The sequence below is a fragment of the Panthera leo genome, chromosome A1 (assembly GCF_018350215.1).
Source record: "Panthera leo isolate Ple1 chromosome A1, P.leo_Ple1_pat1.1, whole genome shotgun sequence".
In the NCBI taxonomy this organism is placed as follows: Eukaryota; Metazoa; Chordata; class Mammalia; order Carnivora; family Felidae; genus Panthera; species Panthera leo.
In genome coordinates, this window is record NC_056679.1 from 109,599,730 (window position 1) to 109,622,729 (window position 23,000).

The following is a 23,000-nucleotide window of genomic DNA, read 5'->3' on the forward strand; positions in this document are numbered from 1 at the left end:
TTCTATGTTACAGCAGTCCTGATTTTGGTCCTTTTTCCAAATGTTTTTGTATGTTACTATCAACAATTTTCAGTCAGCATAATAGGTGCAAAATAGGTGAAAAGTCCCTTGACATTTACATACTAATTCATACAACATTTATTTTTTAAAATACACAGTTCTATTATTTCAAAATTAAACTTGTGACACTTCAGCTTCCAACAAAGATAGAGTAACAAGGACCAGATTCACCCTCCTGACTGAAACAAATACGAAGCAACAGTTTTCAAGACCATGGACTCCAGTCAACAAAAGGCCATGACCCCTGAAAAGTGGCAAACAGGTGAGGTGGGCCCTATGACAGCCCAGCTTCCTGGCGTGTGAGATAATCAGAGCCACGGACCAGGATGGGGAACCCAAGGAGTGCTGGGTGGATTCCCTGAGTCAAGAAGGAGCCACAGTCCAGAGAGCCCAACGCAGCTATATGCTGTAGAGAGGACAACAGTGCACACAAAACTCCAGATTCCAAACATCTGCAGATGGTCTTCCTCAAGTACTCAGCTGAGTACTAAGCATCTCAAGAGTGTAAGGAAACTATCTAAATGGGGGGGGGGGGGGCGGGGGGCGGGAATCATTTGGAAGGAAGAGTGCCCGGCACTCAAACAGGCCAGAAACAGTATCTATTTATACCAGTCAGACTGGAAAACCTCATGATTCACAGGACATTAGGTACAAAAAGGTCTTGCCTCATTCTTAGGGAAATAACCTCAGAATGAACACTGTTCCAGTCCTAACTAAAGATCTTAAAAGATCTAAAAGAATCTGGGGCGCCTGGGTGGCTCAGTCGGTTAAGCGTCCGACTTGAGCTCAGGTCACGATCTCACGGTCTGTGAGTTCGAGCCCCGCGTCAGGCTCTGGGCTGATGGCTCAGAGCCTGGAGCCTGCTTCCGATTCTGTGTCTCCCTCTCTCTGCCCCTCCCCAGTTCATGCTCTGTCTCTCTCTGTCCCAAAAATAAATAAACGTTAAAAAAAATAAAAAAAATAAAAAAATAAAAGAATCAAACTATTTTCAAGTAACTGCAACTCAGAACAAAGTTCATCAATATTTATAGAAATAAAAAAATTCAAGAGCCAAGGTGAAACTCGCAGTGTCCTGGCACCCAACCAAAATTTGCCAAACTTGCAAAAAAGATATGACTCATAATGAAAAAATCCATCAATCAGTCAAAGCCAATTCAGAATGGACACAAATGTTAGAATTAGCAGATAGGGACATTAAAACAGTTATAAAAACTATATTCTACATGTTAAAAAGTTAGGTGGAAACTTTGGATGGATATTTGGAAGAACTTGGACAGAAGATACAGCAAAGACCCAAATCAAACTTCTAAAGATAAAAATTACGTGTGGGATGAAAAATACAATAGATAAGGTAAATGGCAGATTCAACACTGCAGAATAGAAGATCAGTCAACTTGAATATATATCAGTAGAAACAGTAAAAAATGTAACAGAGGAAAAAAATAGAAAAAAGAAAAACAGCATCAATGAGCTGTGGGACAATTTCAAGCAGCCTGATATACATGTCACTGCAGACCCCCAAAAAAAGGGTGGGGACAGGAAAAATATTTGAAGAGACAATGCCTGAAATTTTTCCAAATCTGATGAAAACTACAAACTCACAGATCCAAAAAGCTTAATGAATAGTAAGCACAGAAACATAAAGAAAAATACATGGCACATCATAATCAAATTGCTCAAAACCAGTGATAGAGAAGATCTTAAAAGCACCCAAAGAAAGATATGTCATATAAAGAAGAACCAAGATAAGAAGAAAAGCAGAATTCCAGGAGGAAAAAATGCAAATGAGAAGACAGGAGAGGTATATTCTTCAAGTATTAAAAAAAGCTATCAACCTAGAATCCTATACCCAGTGAAAATTTCTTTCAAAAACAAAGGCAAAATAAATACTTTTTAGACTACAAAATCTGAAAGAATTCATCACCAGCAGACTTGCACTTGAGAAATATTTAAGTTTTTCAAAGCAGAAGGAATGTTACTAGATGGAAATATAGGTCTACATAAAGGAATAAATAGTACCAAAAATGTTAACTACATAAGTAGTTATAAGTAATATATGTTTTTTCCTATTATTTAAATCTCTTTAAAAGATAACTGATGGTTTAAGCAAAAACATTAACAATGTGGTTTGGAGTGCATAACATGTAGAAGTAGACAACAGCACAATACTGAGGAGACAACCACTGGAAGTACAGCACTACAAAAATTTTTTAAGTAGCATAGTATCACCTGAAGGTAAAGTGGGATACATTAAAGATTTATACTATAAACCTTAATGCAACCACTAAAATAAAACAAAGATGTATTGCTATATATGCCAACAGAGAAGAATGGAATAATAAAAATAATACAAAAGAAGGCATAAAAGGAGGAAAAGAGTACAAAGAGAAAACAAAAAGCAAGACATAAATTGTCTCAATACCTGCAGTGAAGAAGCAGAGTTAGCAAGACTGAGTTTAAAAACACACACACACACACACACACACACACACACACACACACACTCAAAATACTACCAACTATACAGTGCTGTGCCAAAAAGAGCTAACAACAGATCTGGGATTGCTATTCTTTGAGAGGCCTGCTTTCAAAGTTGGCTTTTGACTAGCATCTGGGAATGTGGATTTAAGAAGGGTTCTCATCACTCCCTAACTGGTAAGAGTAGCTCACTATGCCTAACTTGTTTATATAAACAAGGTGGTTTGTGCTAAACACCTGCTTTCCTTCTCCTGAGAGCCTGGGATCTTGGCAAGTGCTAGGCTGAGGGTGCCCATATGAGCAGGCTCCAATAAAAACTTTGGGCACTGTGTCTCTTACAGAACTTCCCTGACAAACAACATTTAACAAGTACTATCATAGTCAATGGTAGAACAATTAAGCACATCTTGTGTGCCTACTAGTAGGAGAGGACTCTTGGAAGTCTGTACCTGGTTTCCTCCACACTTCACCCCAGGCACCTTTTCCCTTTGCTGTTTTTTGTTTTCTTTCTTCCTTTTTTCATTTCTTTCTTCCTTCCTTTCCTTCTTTCTTTTGGCTATGCATGTGTGTCTTTTTTGCTCTAATAAGCCAAAGCTGTAAGTACAACTATAGACTGACTCCCTTGACTTCTCCCAGCAATCTGCAAATGTGGTAATCTTAGTGACTTCCAGTATAGCTACCTACTAGAAATGCACTTTCAATATAAAAACACAAGTAGGTTCAAAGTAGAAGAATGAAAGAAGATATACTATGTTAACATAGCATCAAAAGAAAATTAGAATGTCTATATCAATATCAGACAAAGTAGGTTTCAGAGTAAGGAATATTACCAGGGATAAAGAGAGTAATTTCATCATGAAAAAGAGATTAACTCACCACAAGGATTTAAAATGCCTAAGCATTTATGCACCTACTCAGAGGGTTTCAAAATTCATTAAGTAAAAAGTGATAGAACTGAAAGGAAAAAGCAAATACAAAAATGAAGTCAGAGAATTCGAAAGCCCTCTCTCAGTGACACACCAAGTAGAAAATAATTAAGTATAAAGAAAATCTGAACGACACTATTGAACAAATTGATGTAATGAAATGAACATTTATAGAACACTCCACCCAACAACAGCAAAATACACATTCTTTTCAAGAATATACAAACATTTAAGGGAGCCTGGGTGGCTCAGTCGGTTGGGTGTCCGACTTCAGCTCAGGTCATGATCTCACGATTCATGGGTTTGAGCCCTGCGTCAGGGTCTGTGCTGACAGCTCAGAGCCTGGAGCCTGCTTCTGATTCTGTCTCCCTCTCTCTAGCCCTCCCCCACTCACACTCTGTCTCACTCTCTCTCTCTCAAAAAATAAATAAACATTAAAAAAAATTTTTTTTAAAGAATATACAAACATTTAATAATAAACTTCATTCTAGATTATACAACACATCTCTAATTTCAAAAGATTCAAGTTTTACATAGTATTTCTCTGACTAAAATGGAATTAAACTAGACATCAGTAATAGATCTCTGGAAAATCCCAAAATATCTGGAAATGAACACTTTATTTTTTTTAAGTATTTTTTTAATGCTTATTTTTGAGAGAGAGAGAGCACACGGAACATAGCACGAGCAGGGTACAGGAAGAGAAAGAGGGAGACACAGGATTTGAAGAAGGCTCCAGGCTCCGAGCTGATAGCACAGAGGCCCACACGGGGCTTGAATCCACGAACTGTGAGATCATGACCTGAGCCAAAGTCAGACACTTAACTGACTGAGCCACCCAGGCACCCCTTAACACATTTCTAAATAACCCAAGGATCAAAGAAGAAATCAAAAGGGAAGGAAGAAAGTTCTTGCACTGCATGAAAATGAAAACACAGTGTGTCAAAATCCATACAATGCTACTAACGCAGTAGTTAGGGTTTAATTCATAGCATTAAACCTCTATATTAGAAAGGAATATAGGTCTCAAAACAATGACCTCAGCTTCCACCATAACAAAGAAAAAGAGGAATAAAGTAGGAGGGAAAAATAAAGATCAAAGCAGAAATTCACAAAATAGAAAATGTAAAAAATAATAAAGGAAAATTATTAAAACCAAAAGCCAGTTCTTTGACAAAATCAGTAAAATTGTTAAACCTCCTGTCAGACTAATCACAAGAAAAAGAGAAGACACAAATTACAATCTATCATGTATCACATACCAATATCTTACTGAAAAAGATCACACCACATTCTAACGTAAGAATGATAGAGGACTGACATAAACCACTTGTTGCCAATAAATTCGACAAATTCCATGAAAGATAAACTACCAGAGCTTACTAAAAGAAAAATAGGTAACTTGAATATCTATATTATTAAAGAAATTGAATCTTTAGTTAAAAACCTTCCCACAGGGTTCCCTGGTGGCTCAGTCAGTTAAGCATCTGACTCTTGATTTCAGCTCAGGTCATGATCTCACGATTCACGAGATCCAGCCCTGCACTGATGGTGTGGAGCCTGCTTGGGATTCCCTCTCTCCCTCTCTCTCTGCTCCCCCACCTCAAAAATAAACAAACATTTAGAAAATAAGTATATGAATAGCTGCTCAACATTATTAGTTACAGAGAAATACAAGTTAAAACAATGAAATACCACCACAGAGCCTCTACAACAGCTATAATTAAAAAGACTGATAATCTAAATGTTGGTGAGAATGTGAGGAAACTAGAACCCTCATACCACGCTCATGAGGAAAACAAATTAATAGTCACCACTCTCAAAAACAGTTTGGCAATTTCTTCAAAAACAAATATACCTTAACAATATGACCCAGAAATTCCACTTCTAGGTATCTACCCAAGAGAAATTTTAAAATTTAGTTGCACAAAGACTTATAAAAGAATGTTCATAGCAGGACTATTTATAACAGGCAAAAAACTGGAACAATCCAAATTTCCATCAAAGATCACTAAAGGAGGTATATTCATAAAATGGAATTCAGCATTAAAAAGGAACAAAGGACTGATATACACAACAACATGGATGACCCTCAACAACATTATACAAGTGAAAGAAAACAGAGAATAAAGATAGATAGTGTATGCTTTGGTTTACATGGAATTTCAAGGAAAGACAGAACTATAGACTAAAGCAGGTCAACGGCAGCCTGGAGATGGGAATGCAAAGGCACATAAAGAAATTTCAGTGATCATAAAACTGGATTGTGGTGATAGTTTCAAAACTGTATGTATTTACTGTAACTCATCAAACTGTATGATTACAATGGGTGAAATTATAGGGTATTAATACCTCAATAAAGTTATTTTTTAAAAAGTGGACTTTATACTCACCATTGTAGCCTTCAAGAACAGAATCAATAATAGGTCTTGCAGTTAAGTTATAAACATCAAGTTGTTTACTCTCTGGTCCAAACACAGTATCAAAAGTAAATGTCTTTGGAGGTTCATTGGAAGAATCAGTCTTATGTACAGTAATAGTTCCCCTCATCTCATCCACACTGACAGCTTGTTTATAGCACATTGATTTCTCTCTCTCGTTGAGGGGCCGGCACCTAACAACCACCTTCACATTATCACAGCTTTCAGGCTTCTCTGATTTATTGATCTGGTGGAGAAAATGTTCACAAATAATGAAAAGAATATTTACTTTTACCTTCAGCAAATTAAATTTCAAATTTGAAAAAGGCTACTTTGCCATCCTAGTGCCTTGCACATATTAAATACTCCATGAATATTTGTTAAATTCAATTAAAGATCTTACAGATATACAGAAAAGGCTTATTAAAAGATATGAAAAGGCAAATAGGTTTTTTTTACAATACAAATGAGGGGAGAGAAAATCTAATTTACATTTATAGTAAATAAATGCTATTCAAGAAGAAAATGAACCAGTATATTATAGACTGCCTTTCTGCATAAAAGTCCCTGACTTCCTCTGAGTTTCCTGCCTATAGGAAAACACATGTGAACATGGTTAAGAACTTTAATCAAGAATATAGTAGTAGGTTCTGTGTTCCCCCGAGACTTTTATTTTCTACAATGCATTAGTCAAATTTTTTTTTAATCACGTAACTGTATGTAGTCTATCTTCTCTATAGAAGACATTAAATAAAACACAGAAAGCCCAATAGCAGACATAAATGTTTTAGTATGCCTCTAACCTTATGAACATCTATACATGTAAAGTTTCAATTTTTGAAATTTTATGATTAAGACTCTATGTTAAAATATAATCCTTAACAAAGACAAATACTGTATGATTTCACTTATACGTGGAATCTAAAAAAAACAAATGAACAAACAAAACTTGTAGATACACAGAACAGATTAGTGGTTGCCAGAGGGGAGTTGGGTACGGAGATAGACAAAATGGGTGAAAGGGATCAAAATGCACAAACTTCCAGTTATAAAATACATGAGTCATGTATAAATAATATATGGCATGGTGACTACAGTCAATAATACATATTTGAAAATACATATTTGGAAGTTGCTTAAAGACTGTATCTTGAAATTTCTCATAAGAAAAAAAATTTAACTCTGGCGATGGATGGTAACTAGACTTACTGTGGGGATTATTTCACAAGGAATACAAATATTAAATCACGTGGTATAGGTGAAATTATTATAGGCCAATTATACTTCAATTAGAAAAATACAATCCGGTTACTGAAGTAAAGTTCAATCGTTTAGTTGAACAGTACCAACACAAGATACCTCTCCCCTTCTCTACTTTCACCACGTTAGTCTAGTCCCCATTCTCCCACCCTGCATTGTAAGGCTCCTTAACGGGACACCTGCATCTAGTTAGGTTCTCCTACAGTCTGTTCCCTCCATGGCAGTCAGCTTCAACACAAATTTAATCATGACGCTCCCTTAGTTACGACTCTGCAAAGGCTTCCCGCTGACATCACTGACATAAGGACGGTGTATGAAAATCACAGTCCTTAAGGCGGCCTTTAAGACCTGGCTCTGGCCCATGTCTACCTGTTTAGCCTTATTTCACAAGTTTCCCTGCTTGGCTTTCTTAGCCACAGCCACACGGGTTTGTTTGTTTGTTTTTTAAGCCTTTTCTGTTCACCATGCTCCTTCTTACCACAAGCCTCTCCATGTGCTGTTCCTTCTGCCTAGAACATTCCTCACTCTCACCTTCACTTAGTCTCAGGTCTCACCAAAACAGCCACTTCACTTGGAAAGACTTCCCTAACTAGGTCAAATCCTGGTATAGGCCCTGAGAGCACCCTACTCTCTCCCTCCTCTACAACGGTTTCAATTCTACTTTTCTTTGCTTCTTATTTGATTGTCTGTCCTATCTGTCTACACTAGAGGTTGCGAACTGGTATTCAAGGGACTGAATTCAGCCCACAAATACTTTTTGTATGGCTCATAGAATTTAAAAATATTTTTTAATTAGTTGCTAAAATTCAAAAATGGAGAAATTTCATAAAAATAACAATTTCTAGATTCTCTGGGAAAAAAACGATGATTTGGGTGGCTCAGTTGGTTAAGTGTCTGACTTTGGCTCAGGTCACCATCTCGTGGTTCGTGGGTTTGAGCCCCATGACCAGCTCTGTGCTGACAGCTCAGAGCATGGAGCCTGCTTCAGATTCTGTGTCTCCCTCTCTCAAAAATAAACATTAAAAAAATTTTTTTGAGAAAAAAAAGATGATCTGACATGTATAGGCCAGCGTTCCTACATAGAAACACCTTACAACTCACCAGAAGCTACCTTCTATTATATGCCACCCATTCACTTCGTTAATGTTAAGGGTCTTGTCTCTACCAACGTGATTTTCACCTCTGCCCATTAAGGCAAGCTTCTATCTTCCCAAGTTCAAGAACCTGTCTGGTTTTGCTCAATATTTTACCTCCAGTGCCTAACATGTGATTGATCCCCAGTATTTGCTGAGTGAACTGATAAATAACTTGAAAGCAAGATCACGGAACAAATACTAAGCATTTAATGCTAAATGTCAAGTACTGTCCTTCAATTCCGTTGTGCGTTACCTTATTTCATCCTGATAAAACCCCATGAGGAAAAGTTTAATTACGTGGGAATTAAAGACCCAGAAAGATTAAATAATTGTCCGAGGCCTCGGACCAGAAGAAAAACAACCAAAGCCCTATGTGTTCTCCACGACCCTATAATGGACTTAGGACGCCCCCTATTAAATGCACGATAATGTCCTGTGAAATCCTACAAGACAAACATACCACCCAACCCCCGGCCTCACACACAAAGACACCTACGGGTTACATTCTGCACTGTAAGCTAAAGCACCACGAAAGGAATGACAGCTCGAGTCAAGGGCTGGAGTAAGAACACGCAGCTCTCGTTTCGCTCCTTTCCGGAGCTGGCTCCTTGGCGTACAGATCCCACCAGGTGTGGAGCATCCAAAGCCGACCCCCCGCGGCCGCTCCCAGGCGCCCCACTCAGCTAGCAGGGCTGGGAGCGAGAGCGCATCCTCAGGCGCTGTGCCTTTATGTCAAGCAGCACAGGCCCTGCGGGATGCAGCACCGGCGAAGACAGCAGGGCCTGCCCGGGGCCCCTCCCAGGACCGGCAGGATCCTCGCGGGCTCCAGCCCACCCGCCAGGCTCCCCAACCGCTGGGGCCAGCAGAGCTGACCCTGCCCCGCCCCACCCCAGACGCCTGCCTGTTCCGCGCCTCCATGGCAACAGCCGCGCCCCCGAGCCAGGCCGCTGGGATGAGGAATCCCAGCAGCTGAGCGACTCTCCTCACCGGCATCGTGGCTCCCTCCTGTGCCCCGCTGACGTCCCCGCCCTGGGCGCAGTCCAACGGCGCCGGGTTCGCAGGAGAGGTTTGTCAGAGATTACCGAAACACCGCCTTGGCGCTCTCGAGACTGCGGCTCCTCGGGCGAGAGCAGGCTGTGCGCAAGCGCACTGCGAGCTCGCCCCGCCCCGTCCCCGGGCCTCAGGCTCTCTTGGCCTTCTGAATTACGCCTGCGCGGAAGCTTTCCGAGTCCGTCTCCTAGGACGCCAGTACTAAGGCTGCGCCTGCGCAATGCTGCCATTCGACTGCGCTAGAACTCTGGCCCGCATTGGGGCGGGGATACCTGGCTGCCACCGGTACGCAGGGGGGAGGCGCTCCTAAATCCCGCGACTACCTTTGTGGCTCTTGCAATATTCCCAATATTAAAAACAACCATAGGGGGGCACCTGGGTGGCTCAGTCGGTTGAGCGTCCGACTTAAGCTCAGGTCATGATCTCATAGTCCGTGAGTTTGAGCCCCGCGTCGGGCTCTGTACTGACAGCTCAGAGCCTGGAGCCTGTTTCCGATTCTGTGTCTCCCTCTCTCTGCCCCTTCCCCGCTCATGCTCTCTCTCTTCTCTTGAAAATGAGTAAACGTTAAAAGAAAAAAAACAACCATAGGAAAAAATTCAAAAAGCAGTTGTACACTGCGTCCATGCGGAGAGCTAAAGACTTAGCCTGATTGCTGACTTGTTTATGACCTCTCTTACAGATAAGGTCATAAGGAGCTTTGTAGGTGTTTTCACAAGTATCTCCAGAGCCTAAAATAGGACTTAAAATAGGACCTAGCACAGACTAGGTTTTCAATAAATATTTGTGAAAGAACGAATGATCTTGATCCATCTTCTTTCCTGTCTGAAGCTCTGCTCTGAACACCAACTACTGGGCTTGGATGTGCGATAGGCTTTTCAAGATCATCCTTGTCAAAAATTGAAAGGTTGATTCCCGCCCCCTCCCACACACACACTACTACTGCCCATCCCCACCCCAAACCCCTGGCGAAACGCTAAAAAAAAAAAAAAAAAAAAAAAAAAAAAAAAAAGGTGCCCTCTCAGACTTGCCTCAGCATAATAAATCTAAGCTGAATCCTGACAACTGCTCAGGTCAAACCAGTCTCTTTTTCTCATACCCAATAATCAATCTTTCAGCAGAGCTTGTTTCTATCTTCAAAGTAGAACCAGAATCTAACCCTTTCTCACTACCATGATCACCTGTTATCTGTATTACTACAACAGCTCAAAATTGGTTTCCTTGAGTGCACCCTTGTCCTCTTTTAGATGTTTTCAACACAGGAGCCAGAAAGATGGTGTTTAAACATGAATCAGATAGTGTCTTTTCTCTATTCAAAACCTGCCGATGATTTCCTTTCTCACAAACTGAAAGTCACAGGCCCTTTCCCCACTTCCTACAATCTTCCCTCTTGCTCATTATTTTGCACCAGCCCCACTTGGCCTCCTTCAATGGACCTTCCGGGCATGGTTCCATCTTAGAACGAAAGAGCTTTTGCACTTGCAGTAGGAAATAATAAAAACATCTATAAAGCATTTTACTTAGTGCCAGTGTACTATTCTAAGTGCTTTACTTTCTTTTTTTATTATTTAATCCATATAAAAACCTTTTGAAATAGGTACTGTTAGTCATTTTACTAGAAAATAGGAACAAGGATTTTACAGATAAACAAACTCACGTACAGAGCCATTAAGTAACCGTCCAAGGTCAGACACATGGGCAGTGACAAAGCTCAGATCCAAACTTAAGCCCTGGAAAGCTCTCCCTCTAAATATCCCCATGCCTCCCCCACCTCTTTCAGAATGTCTTTGTTCACACATCACCTTCTCAATGAGTCTTACCATGACCTCTCCACTTAAAATTTCAGCTTTCATCACCCATCTTCTTATATCTTCTCCCTATTTTATATTTCTCCATAGTATTTATCACCATCTAATATACTGTATATATATATTATGTAAACACATATACATAGCTTTCTTGAGATATAATCAGACATCATACAAGTCACCAATTTAAATTGTAAACATAAATGGCTTTTATTATATACACAGACTATAACCACAATCAATTTTAAACATTTTCATCACCCCAAAAAGGGATTCTATATTCATTATAGTGACTCCCACTCACCCCATCCGCTCCTCGCCAACATCCTAGCCCTAGGCAATCACCAATCTACTTTATGTCTCATAGATTTTCCTATTTGGAACATTTCGTATACATTGAATTATATAATATGTGGCCTTTTGTGAATGACTTCTATCACTTAGAGTAATGTTTTCAAGCTTCAGCCCTGTTGTGGAATATATCAGTAATTCTGTACTTATAAGGCTGAGTAATATTCCTTTGTGTGGATATACCACATTTTTATACATTTGTCACTTGATGGACATTTGGGTTATTTCTACTTTTTGGCCATTATGAATATTGCCACTACAAGTTTCTGTGTGAACATGTTTCATTTCTCTTACATCTAATATGCCTGCAAGTGGAATTGCTGAGTCATTCAGTAACTGTAATGTTAACATTTTGAGGAACTACTGAACTTTTCTCTACAATGGCCACACCACCAGCAATTTTTCATTCTCACCAGCAACATTATGAGGTTTACAATTCCACCACATCCTCAGCAACACTTGCTACTTTCTTGTTTTGTTTTGTGTTTTGTTTTTATAGTCATACTATTGATGTAAAATAGGATCCTACTGCAGTTTTGATTTACAATTCCTTGATAACTAATGATGCATTTGCTTTCACCTGCTTATCGACCATTTGGACATCTTCTTTGGAGAAGCGTCCGTGCAAATCCGTTGCCCATTTTATTTGTCTTTTCATGGTTAAGTTGTAAGAGTTCCTTCTGTATGCTAAATACAAGTCCCTTTTGGGATACACAGTATGCATAAATTTTTCTCTGTGGGTTGTGTTTTTAATTTCTGGAGAGCATTCTTTGAAGCTCAAAAGTTTTTTGATTTAGATCACATACAATTTATATATATTTTTTCTTTTGCTGTTTCTTTTGTTGTGCTTTTGGTACGTATCTAACAAACCATTTCCTAACCCAAGGTCATGCAGACTCATTCTTCTAAGAATTTTATAGTTTTAGCTCATACATTTAGATCTATGATGTATTTTGAATTATGTTTACATAATGGTGTGGTACAGGGATCCAGCCTCATTGTTTGCATATGAATATCCAGCTGTCCTATCACCATTTGCTGAAAAAACTATTCTTCCCTCCACTGAACCACTTGTAGCACCCTTGCCAAAAATCAGTTGATCATGAATGTGACTGTTGATTTCCAGACTCTCAATTCAATTCCATTGATCTAAATGGCTAACCAAATGCCAGTACACCTTGATTGCTATAGGTTTGTAGTAGGTTTTGAAGTCATATAGTATGAGACCTCCATCTTTGTTCTCTTTTTTCAAGATTGTTTTGGCTATTGTGAATCCTTTGCATTTCCATGGAAACTTTAGAAACACCTTGTAAATTTCTGCAAAAAGCCATCTGGAAACTTAACAGGGATTACATTGAATCTATAGATCAATTTGGTAAGTATTGCCATTTTAACAATGCAAATCTTTTAATCTATGAACATGGAATGCCTTTCCATTTATTTATGTCTTCTTTAATTTCTCTCAGTGATGTTTTGTCATTTTCAATATGTAAATAATGCAGTTTTTGGTTGTATTCTTGAATATTTTAGTCTTTTGTATGCTATTGAAAATGGAATTATTTTCTTTCTTTTTTTTAAGTTTATTTATTTTGAGAGTGACAGTGTGAGCAGGGGAGGGGTAGAGAAAGAGGGAGAATCTCAAGCAGGCTCCACACTGTCAGCGCAGAGCCCAATGTGGGGCTCGATCCCACCAATCATGAGATCAAGTCCTGAGCCAAAATCAAGAGTTGGATGCTTAACCGACTGAGCCACCCAGGCATCACTGGAAGTATTTTCTTAATTTTATTTTCAGATTGCTCATTGATAGTGTATAAAAAATTGATTTTTTCTAGTACACTGACCTTGTACTCTGGACTTCCATGAACTTATTACTTCTAATAGTTTTTTAGCAGATTCCTTAGGATCTTCTATATACAAGATCTTTATTTCTTCACCTGAAAGATAATTTCATTAGATACACAATTCGAGGTTGGTAGCATTTTTCTCTCAACACTTTAAATATCTCGGCCCACATCTTGCTTGCATGATCTCTGAAGAGAACTGAAATGTAATTCTTATCTTTGCTCTTCTATAGGTAAGTTTCTTCCCCTCCCCGCCTCCAGCTTCTTTCAAAACTTTATCTTTGATTTTCTGTAGTTTGAATGATATGCCTAGGTATACTTGGGGGGCATTTATCCCACCTGGTGTTCTTTGAGATTCCTCGTTCTGTGGTTTGGTGTCTCATATTACCTGAGGAAATTCTCAGTCATCATCACTCCAAATATTTCTTCTATTCCTTTTTCTTTCTTCTCCTTCTGACATTCGCATATATTTTAATGTAAATTTAATGTAATGTAAATCTTAATGAAATATATCTCACGTAAAGAAAAGTGCACAAATCAAAAATGCACCGCTTGATCAGTTTTCGCAAGGCGAACACGTGTGTAATCAGCATCCAAATCAAGAAACAGAACATTACCAGCCCTGGAAGCTCCTTGTGTTCCTTCCCAGTCACTATCCACTGCCCTCTAACGGTAACCACTATCTTTTTTTTTTTTTTTTTTTTAACGTTTATTTATTTTTGAGACAGAGAGACAGAGCATGAATGGGGGAGGGTCAGAGAGAGGGAGACACAGAATCCGAAACAGGCTCCAGGCTCCGAGCTGTGAGCACAGAGCCCGACGCGGGGCTCGAACTCACGGACCGCGAGATCATGACCTGAGCCGAAGTCGGCCACTTCACCGACTGAGCCACCCAGGCGCCCCGACCACTATCTTAACTCTTAACGTTACAGATTTCGTTTTTCTTGTTCTTATACTTTATATTAATGGAATTATACAGTATGACGTCTTTTGTCTCTGTCCCTCAACATTCAGTATTATGTTTGTGAGATTGTTTTCTTGTTGGGTGGAGCATTAGTCCATTCTTTTTCAAGGTGGTGTAGTATTCCATAGTGTGAACATACAGAAATTTGTTTATTGCATTCAATTGCTGACGGACATTTGGGGCTATGACAACATTGCGTAGGTGTCTTTTTGATGCACATATATGAATTTCTGTTGAGCAAATACTTAAAAGTGAAATCGCTGGGATTTCTATATATTCTGTTCATGTTTATTATCTGTCTCTCCTGGCTAGAATGTAAATTCCATGTCTGTGTTATTCACTGTTATGTCCTAACATTGTAGGCCTTCACTGAATAACTGCTGATGGGAAAAATGTATGCATGAAGGAACTACTTTGTGAGGCAGATTTTGCCTTTTTTTAAGAGTCGAAGTAAACAGGACTGAGAGCTCAAGTCCCATAAACGAGATCACACAGAGTCAGAATTCCATCTCAAGGGTGTCTGACTGAGGAGCGCTCTGGACGCTTCTCTACCTGGTCTTGTGTGCCGCAAAGCCCTACTGTGAAATAAGACGCAGGGTCTGCGGCCCGGTGAACTTCTCCAGGGCCGAAGTGCTCACCAGGTGACGCATTCCGGGTTCGGGACTCTGGTCCTGGGGCTTCGGGCATCGGGTGGGGAAGAAGCGCTCAGCGGGAGGTGGGGGCGGGGAGTGAAAGAAGACGGAATCCTTCACCCACCGGCAAGCACTCCACGCGCCACAAGCCGTGAGCAAGTGTCAAATCCCGGCGGGTTGGGAGTTCCAGGAGCTGCTGCGCGCCCGGGCTGGGGGTGGGCCCGCCGAACCCTCCCCGCCCCGGCGCGGCCCAAGCTGCAAGTCCCCCGTGCCGGGTTATAAAAGGCTGGCTATGGCGGGACCCAGACCCAAGAGCCGGCGCTCGCCATGGCCTCCGGCAGGCGGCTCCCCTCGCAATCTTCGGCCCCAGGGGGGAGATCAGAGCCGCGTTTGGGCGAAGCGGCCCGCGGCATTCTTCTCCCGCGGCCTTGGTGGAACCCGTAGCTCTCCGCGCCGTCACCGAGAGGACCCCGAGCTGCCTGTCCCGCTCTCGGTGCCGCGCCGGGTCCGCAGCTCCCGCGGCCACCCCTCCAGGCCTCAACCCCGCGGGTGCCGTGCGAATGGGGACGCCCTCTGGATGAGCGCCGACTGGCCGCCCACCCGCAACTGGCCCTGGGCCGCGAGGCGCGCCTGTGGCGTGGCTGTCAACCCCAGGTAGCGGGCCCCGCGGCCGGAGCCTTCCGGGAGCACGTTCACCCCCTTCCCCGCGCGCGCACGGGACGCGGCCGGGTTCCACCTGCGCCCGCGCCCAGGTGAGCAGCACCCTGGAGGCGGGGACCTTCACCAGGTGCGTGCCTTGCACGAGGCACGAGGCGGCGGTCGCTAGCCCCTCTCGCAGAGAGGACGCCTTTCTGGTAGGTGCTTCGGAAGAGGTCTTGAGTTGGAAAACTCTGCTTAGGACCAAAACGGGCGCGAGGACCATCTCAATCCGTGAGCCGCTGGGCAACACTCAGTCCCATCGCGGTTTAAGGTGCAGGGACGTCTCACATCCCCTATGGTGACCTTCAGCAGGCTTGTGTCCACTACACTGGCCACCAACGACCTTCCCTGCCCTCCCCTACCCCTTCTTTCCAACAGGCTGAGATCTGCCACAAGGTCCAGGAAATCGTGTTGTCGCTCCTGGGGCTTAAGAACATTTTTAACTTCTCCCAAATTACTTTTAACCTGGCTCTCACTACCTTCAGCCGCCTACTGGTTTCAGTAAAGGTAGGGGCTCTGGGGGTGGTAATAGAGGGTGGGAGAAGAAACTGACCTCTGCCCTTGATTGCTGCCTGAGAGGTGCACTATCCCAGCTGCTTAGAGGCTCATAAACTAAGGGTTACATCCCATACCCAGCCTGTCTGGCTCAATGTTGTGTGGCTGTCCCTCTGAAGGGACCTAGCTGGGAAAGGACTTACTGTGTGATCATGTGGGTGTGTTTGTCTGGATCTTGCCATTGCAGCCTGTGGTCATGATGTGTTCCCTGAAATGGTGCTGTATTTCCCACCCTCATTCATCCCCCTAACAAGGGACTACTGACTAGCCACTGGTGCTTCTGAAATCAGGGGCATATTCACGGGTCAAATGTAAAACATGGCACTAACTGGTGGAAGAATACAATACATCTCTTTTTGAAGAAAGGAAAAAAACTTAATTTCCCAAAGAAACCCACCGGTCCTTGACTACTTGTTCCTGGCATTCATATTCTGGTCAAATGTGTTTGTTCCATATTTCAGATAAGAGATTACTCCATTGTGTCATGATTACTTGCTTGAGACTTGCTGCCAAATTTAATGAAGAAGAGGAGGTAGGCATCCCTGGGAGTCCACTCTGGGCTGCTTTTGAAGTATAGGAGTGTTACACTGGAACATTCAGACTCCCAGAAAGGTATGTCCTTAGGAATGGTGGGCTTTTTAGAAAATGCATTAACTTCCCAGGATCTCTGCTTTGCTGCCTTTAGCCTTGTTGGACCTCACGACCCCATAATGGGCACTTAGAACAGCTGAATTCTCCTGGTCCAGCAAACCCAGAGGCCTGATCTCCTGGCAGATGTATCTTTATTGGTCGATGTCTGATGCCACCTCCCACTGAACAGAAACATTGGCTGTTGAGCTAGGAAAAAGGCCTCCCCAAACCATGTGCCATAATGTCCCCCCCTAGAAACCTGTTGAGACTTAAGGACTTGTCTGTGTCACTGAAGCTGCTCTTCAGAGACTTTGGGACCCTTCTCTTGAGAGGCAGGAGGGCCATGTGCCAGGGGTCGAGGAGATGCCCCCACAAGTGCTTCAGGCTTGCTTGAACTTGGCAGTTTCACTATAGTTTCTGTTCAGAAGATTCTCTCCCAATACCCTTTCCAGACCCCCCTCCTTCCATCTCCACAAACTTTCCCACTTTAGGGATAGTAAAGCCTGTCATTGCCATAGGGTTCCCCTTGGCTAAGTTCAGGGTCTGAAGGGTCAGAAAATATCGCTTGTGTGTCCAGTTCCAAACATTCAGTAAAAATGCTTTTAACCCCTGTCCATTACAATATAATGTGTGTTCCCCTCCAACAAAGTTGCTTTTTTTTTTCAACTAAAAATCAAGTAAATGACCCTTAAAATAAGTGTTTGTGGAGGTTATAATAGTAGTTGGCTTACCTAAAAAAGTAGACTGGTCTGTGCGGCACCTGGTACTTGAGTAAGTCTTATAAGTCCCTCTGGGAAAAAGTCCTTGTTTTTCCAGAACTGAACCGCCTTAAATCAAGGTTGAAGGAAACGTGGTTGCAGCTATGGTATTGCCAAAACCACGGGAGATTTTGTGAGTGAGCCTGTCTAGTGCAGACCGGGAAGTTCAAAGACCTTCTTTTGCTCTCTATGACAAGTAATCACCGTGGGGGTCGGGAACAGGAATGATAAGGATAAAAACCGTGGGTGAGTTCTTGCAGCTGAATGGGGGGGACACGGCACAGCCCCACCCTCCAAAGCACCTTTGGGCATGAGCTGGAGTGCATTTGTGGATCGAGGCCTGTTTGCACTGAAACACCATATTGTACACCTAAAATTGACCTCACACCGTATGTTAACTACGCTGCAGTTAAAACAAAAACTTGTTTGCAGAGGGTGACCATGTGCCATTCACTACACGTTGTCATAACTACCTGGGACTTGACACATGGCCAAAATCTGACTTGGTGTTTCTGTCAGAAGCATTTTCTGTGGCATGTCACAAGAAGACAACTCTCCTAGGGTCACGGATGCCCGGTTCCCATGGATAAGAAAACAAGTTACCATGACATGATACAGGGCTTTGGCCTCTTTATTTTCTTTTTACAGTTAATTCCACGCATAAAAGACTTCATAAAGCACTACGGCTCTGGCTATACCCCGGGCGAGCTGCTGAGGGTGGAGCTGGCTATTTTGGACAGACTGCACTGGGACCTCTATATTGGGATACCGCTGGACTTCTTGACCATAGTAAGTACGAGGAGTTTGCAGAGTCTGCCCTAGACTCGTGTGCGCCTTTGGAACAGCTGTTCACAACATAGGATGGCAAAGCACAGGCGTGCACACATCCTTACACGTACCACAGTGAGGTGACCCACAGGGCTCATGACACACGTAAGAGGGAAAATGGAGATCTTAAATCCAACACAGTTCCACCAGACCCCCGCTTCTAAAAGACAATAGATTATAAAGATTTTTTTTGACGGCACTGTTGTGGTGAGTTTCTCTTTAAATACACACTGCAAAAATATTTAACTTTCCATTCTATGAATACTGTACATAAAAAGCTGTCTGCCTGTGCTACACTTTACACACATTCACTTAGCTGTCTTTATTCACCTACACACGATCCTTATTGAGGCTTTAGACCATATTGATCTGGCACTTAAAAAATATTGTATTAGTTGGTATTTTTTGAGTTGGGAAATGATGGTCATTCTTAAGGAATGATTCCGTTAGTAAGGCAAAATTATGCAATGGGAGATGTATGGAGTTTTGGTCGGTTAGGAAGCATGAAGATTAAATCACTAAGGGCTGTTTCATTCTGAAAACTGGCCATTGTTGCCAAGTTGCAGTATACAGATACAAGTAACTTTTCTGCTATCTTAATCTTGAATAGTATGCTTCTGTTTTTCAGAACTGAAACATTGTCATCTAGGTACTTTAAGCTCTTAATGACCATCCCAGGAAGCAGATTGTCTTTTCTCTCCAAGGTTGAAGCTCAGCTTGGCCACAGAATGAGTATTAAGCTTCAAGTCCCTTGTGGGACCATGGATGGGAATGGAAGGGGTTGGGAAACATCGGATGCTCCCTGAAGGAAATTTAACTTGTTTGCACTTTTGGTCATTGATATATGAAAGGTATGGGGTTTTCTGTTCTAACATTAAAAACCACGGTCTCTAGTTCCATGCCCTGGTGGTCCTGGGCTGGCCCCACGTGGTGGAGCTGCTGCCTCAGAGGAATCCTTCCCTCCACGTCGCGTCCCTGACCAGGCAGCTGCAGCACTGTATGGCGGGCCACCAGCTGCTGCAGTTCAAGGGCTCCACACTGGCCTTGGTCATCATCACCTTAGAGTTGGAGAGGCTCATGCCCGACTGGTGTACTCCTATATCTGATCTGCTAAAGAAAGCACAGGTAGACATCAACTTTGCCCCGGACCAGGCTCTCGGTTTTGCCCCTTGAGCTGATGCACTCTGCCCCCAAAATGGTACGCATCACCCTTCTTGGCCCCTGTGGGCTCCAGATGTTCTGGCCACAATGACTCTGTGAAGAGTCTACCTAAGGCCTAGGCTTTGTACACTTGGCATACCCTCTGGATGAGTATGGGGTACATGTTCCCTTCACTGGACCAGTTGGGTGGGTTTCTTGACAGTGAAAAGAGCTTTATCTCAGTGGCAGCCCTTGTTGTCAAGAAGATGGGGTGAAGTCTGGGGCATGTGCCCGGCTCAAGAGGAAGCACCCCTGAGCTTAATATTGCAGCGTGTAAATCTCAGACCCCTCACCTTTTATCTGACTGTATGGTACCGGGTACTGGGGTACCATGAGGGAGGCACTGAAGGATCGGAGTCTCTGAGTATGGACAGGGTAAGATGGAAATGCATAGTTAGATGAATGACAGTTTTACTGAGGTTGGAGGTGGATGTCCCTGAGATGGTGGGGTTAATGCTCTTGAGCCAAACAGTTGGACCTTCCTGAAATTACTCTGTGCTAACATTTAAGCACTCACTATTTTATTTGGAATGTAAAATGGTTCTGTTTCAAGGATGACTCTATTTTAATTACAGGTCAGTAGTGAGCAGTTGAGCCACTGCAAGGAACTTGTAAAGCAGCACCTGAGAAGTTTGTAGTCCTCTTCCTGCTCAGACAACTTTGTTTCACTTCCCAGCCTCTGTGCCCCTACCCTAGTACCCTTTAGAGCATCATGGCAACCCCTTCTTGGTGGGATGCCTCTAAATTCTAGGCTTTATGGATCCTATAACAATAAAGGAAGAAGGCACTGGAAGGCAGCTGAGAAAAAGCTCCCGAGTCTTGAGAAGGCAGTAAGGAGAAAAAAGGCAGGTCGGGGGTCCCTGTTGGGAAGGGTGGTCTGACAGATCAAGACCCTGCTCTCTTCTCTCCCATGGGTCCGAGACCAGCATGAATGAATGAATGGTCATACTGCAGCTTGGTTTTCCCTTCTTCTCCAGCATGGACTGGTAGGGGCCCCTAAGGGAACTGGAGTCAGGCCAGCAGTGGGCCTTGCTCAGGACCGAAGGGCCGGGCTGGTTCTGACTGACCAGCTTGTGCTGCTCCACCTACGGAGCTGGCCAGGTTCTGTCAGCTTCCCAGACTTCTGGGAAGTGTAGCACTTCAAGTGCCAATGACCCTGCCCATCATGGCAAAAATGGGACCGTTTCTCCAAATGAATGTCCCCTGACTTGGCCATGACTTAGGTCTTCTCTTCATAAGACCTGGATCATAAAGTATGCTTTGTTCAATGTACAGTAACTTGGTCAAGCTTCACACATGTTTGTCCTTTGTTACTTTTAAGCAAAGTAGTTTACTACCTTAGAGGAATTTTATGTTTAAGAATGATCTCAGCAGCTGACCCCTGATGGGGAAACACAGCTCTGAGAGCTTTAGGTCGAGATGAGCAGGTTCTGAGGCTGAGGCTGCTCCCAACACGGCACTGCTAGAAGGAGATGACTGGCACAGCCGTGAGGGAGAAGCCAGCTGTCTCTCGGGCACCAGGACACTACAGAGCCATTGTCTGGGCGGGAGAGTCCAGCAGGCAGAGCTGCCCCCTGGAGCTGTGTAAGCAGCGTCGGGAACACGAATGACAGAACCACACATTTCACAGTGATTTCTGAAGTCTTGCCACCCTGAGCAGTTTTTTGTAAACAGGCTAAGCTGTGAGGAATATGACCTGCTGCTAGATGCAGAGAGGTCACAGACCAGGTAGACTATAACAGTGCGCATATGAATCTCTACCTATTGTCCACACAAATTTGCCTGGTGGAGCTTCTGTAAAAATAAAGTTTAATTCCTTTCAACCTCATCAGAATCTTATTTTAAATGTATTGGATATCCAGCATTTAAACTCGATAGTCACATACACTTAGAATACCACCTCCTGGGTCCCAGCAACAGCTGTCTGTAGTCCAGCACCAATGGGGAGGCTGAGGCACAGCCTGCTGCCCACGGCAACCCCTCCCAGGGCCACAGCTGCCCCCTGCCTCCTTCCTTGCGCTGGGAGTGAGGACTGGGGGCGGGGGGAGCAGGGAGTATGGGCTCATGCTGAGCACCCACCCCAGCTCTGGCTCTCTCTGACTTTGGAGAACTGCAGGGAAGTCTTGACCTCTTAACTAGGGAGCTCTGAGTGGAAGCTGGGTCCTCAACACTAATCTCTCAGAGAAAGGAGAAGGTGGACCTGTGTGTGAACCCTGTATTGAGAAAAGGGACAGCCCTGCTTCAGTAAACAGTATTGCTCTTTGAGAAAGCAAACTTCTGTGTTGCCAAGTACCACTTGGGAGTTTGAGAAAAGTTTTTAGGCTGTTGAGGCTCACCTTGGGATTCCAGGTCCCATCTTCCTCTCTCCCTCTCCCTCTCCCTCTCCCTCTCCCTCTCCCTCTCCCTCCCCCTCTCTTTTTAAGCAACTCCTATCCCACCTCAGATCAGAGATTGGGATTGTTGTGGTGGGAGAAGTATGGACACCATTTGTCTTGTTTTTGTCCCTGTCTACAGAAGGGGAGGGATTGGTGAAGGACTGTAGCTGCAGAAAATGGAGAGGAGAGAAGACACGGCAGATGGGCTGAGAACAGAGTAGGGGAGCGTCCTGGGCCTTTTTAATACTTGTCCAAATATTACTTCCCCCAGATGGGTGAGCGAGCTGTACAATGCTGTTCCCTCTACCAATGTCACCTTTGTCTCCTCTGGTTTCCTGGAGGGTCTTTGTCCTTCAAAGCTCGGTGAAGACTTTGCTTCCCTGCTAGCTGACTCCCCACAGGGAGAGCTGAGCTGAACGTTCATTAGGGGTGTCTGCACACAAGTCTCCCCGGTGTGCTGTCACCTCCCTGACCTGAGTCTCCCTCTCCTTGTTTTGGTCTTCCCAGTGATGAACCTAGTGCCCAGTAGAGAAAGCTCCTCTGCAAATGAATCCACAAGCTTGTCATCGCTTCCCTCCACCACTGGTCTGCCCTTTCTCAGCCAAATATCCACCTACCAGGGCATCCCACCTCTACCAAACCATCTCAGGTCCACCAACCCACACTTTTGTGTGTCAAACTGCACACTTCAATTGTGGCTACATTTTCACTATAAGTCCATCATCCCACTGGGTTGCCAAGTAGCAACTGTAGCTCAGGAATCAAGGGTACGGGCTACCAATAATCAAATCTCAATTCCACCAGTTAACTAGCTGTGTGACCCTGGGTAATTACTCTACCTCTCTGCCTTACCTATAAAATGGGGGGGAAATCGTACCTGATCTTGGGATTATTATGAATATTAGAGGAATTAATGCACGTAATGCAATTCAGAACAATGCCTGACACACCATAAGAACTCAGATGTTAGTTGTCCCATGTCAAGCCTCTTCCACAAGGATGTAAACTCTTAAAAGGCAGCCCTTCCCTTCT

General features: G+C 43.3%; 2 protein-coding genes across 5 annotated transcripts in view; one reads left to right on the top strand and one right to left on the bottom strand.

The window, feature by feature from the left end:
- The window catches only part of KIF3A (kinesin family member 3A), a 46,137-nt gene extending 36,682 nt beyond the window's left edge, over window positions 1-9,455 (bottom strand). For 2 of the 4 annotated variants that reach the window (XM_042934790.1, XM_042934780.1), the window contains exons 1-2: window positions 9,268-9,454; window positions 5,858-6,131 (exon numbers count right to left, since the gene is read on the bottom strand). In XM_042934790.1, coding sequence (XP_042790724.1) covers window positions 5,858-6,131; window positions 9,268-9,273 — 280 coding nt within the window. In that variant the 5' untranslated portion in view covers window positions 9,274-9,454. Of the gene's footprint in view, window positions 1-5,857; window positions 6,132-8,776; window positions 9,128-9,267 lie in introns of those variants that run through there. The other 2 variants (XM_042934806.1, XM_042934799.1) reach the window with 2 other exon arrangements.
- Window positions 9,456-15,215: 5,760 nt separating this feature from the next.
- CCNI2 (cyclin I family member 2) lies at window positions 15,216-21,379 on the top strand. The gene is given in 7 exon segments (XM_042955593.1): window positions 15,216-15,577; window positions 15,711-15,777; window positions 16,001-16,144; window positions 16,644-16,709; window positions 18,214-18,354; window positions 19,288-19,518; window positions 20,169-21,379. Coding segments are annotated over 7 exon segments (1,317 nt in total). The 3' UTR covers window positions 20,475-21,379.
- The last annotated feature ends 1,621 nt before the right edge of the window (window positions 21,380-23,000 follow it).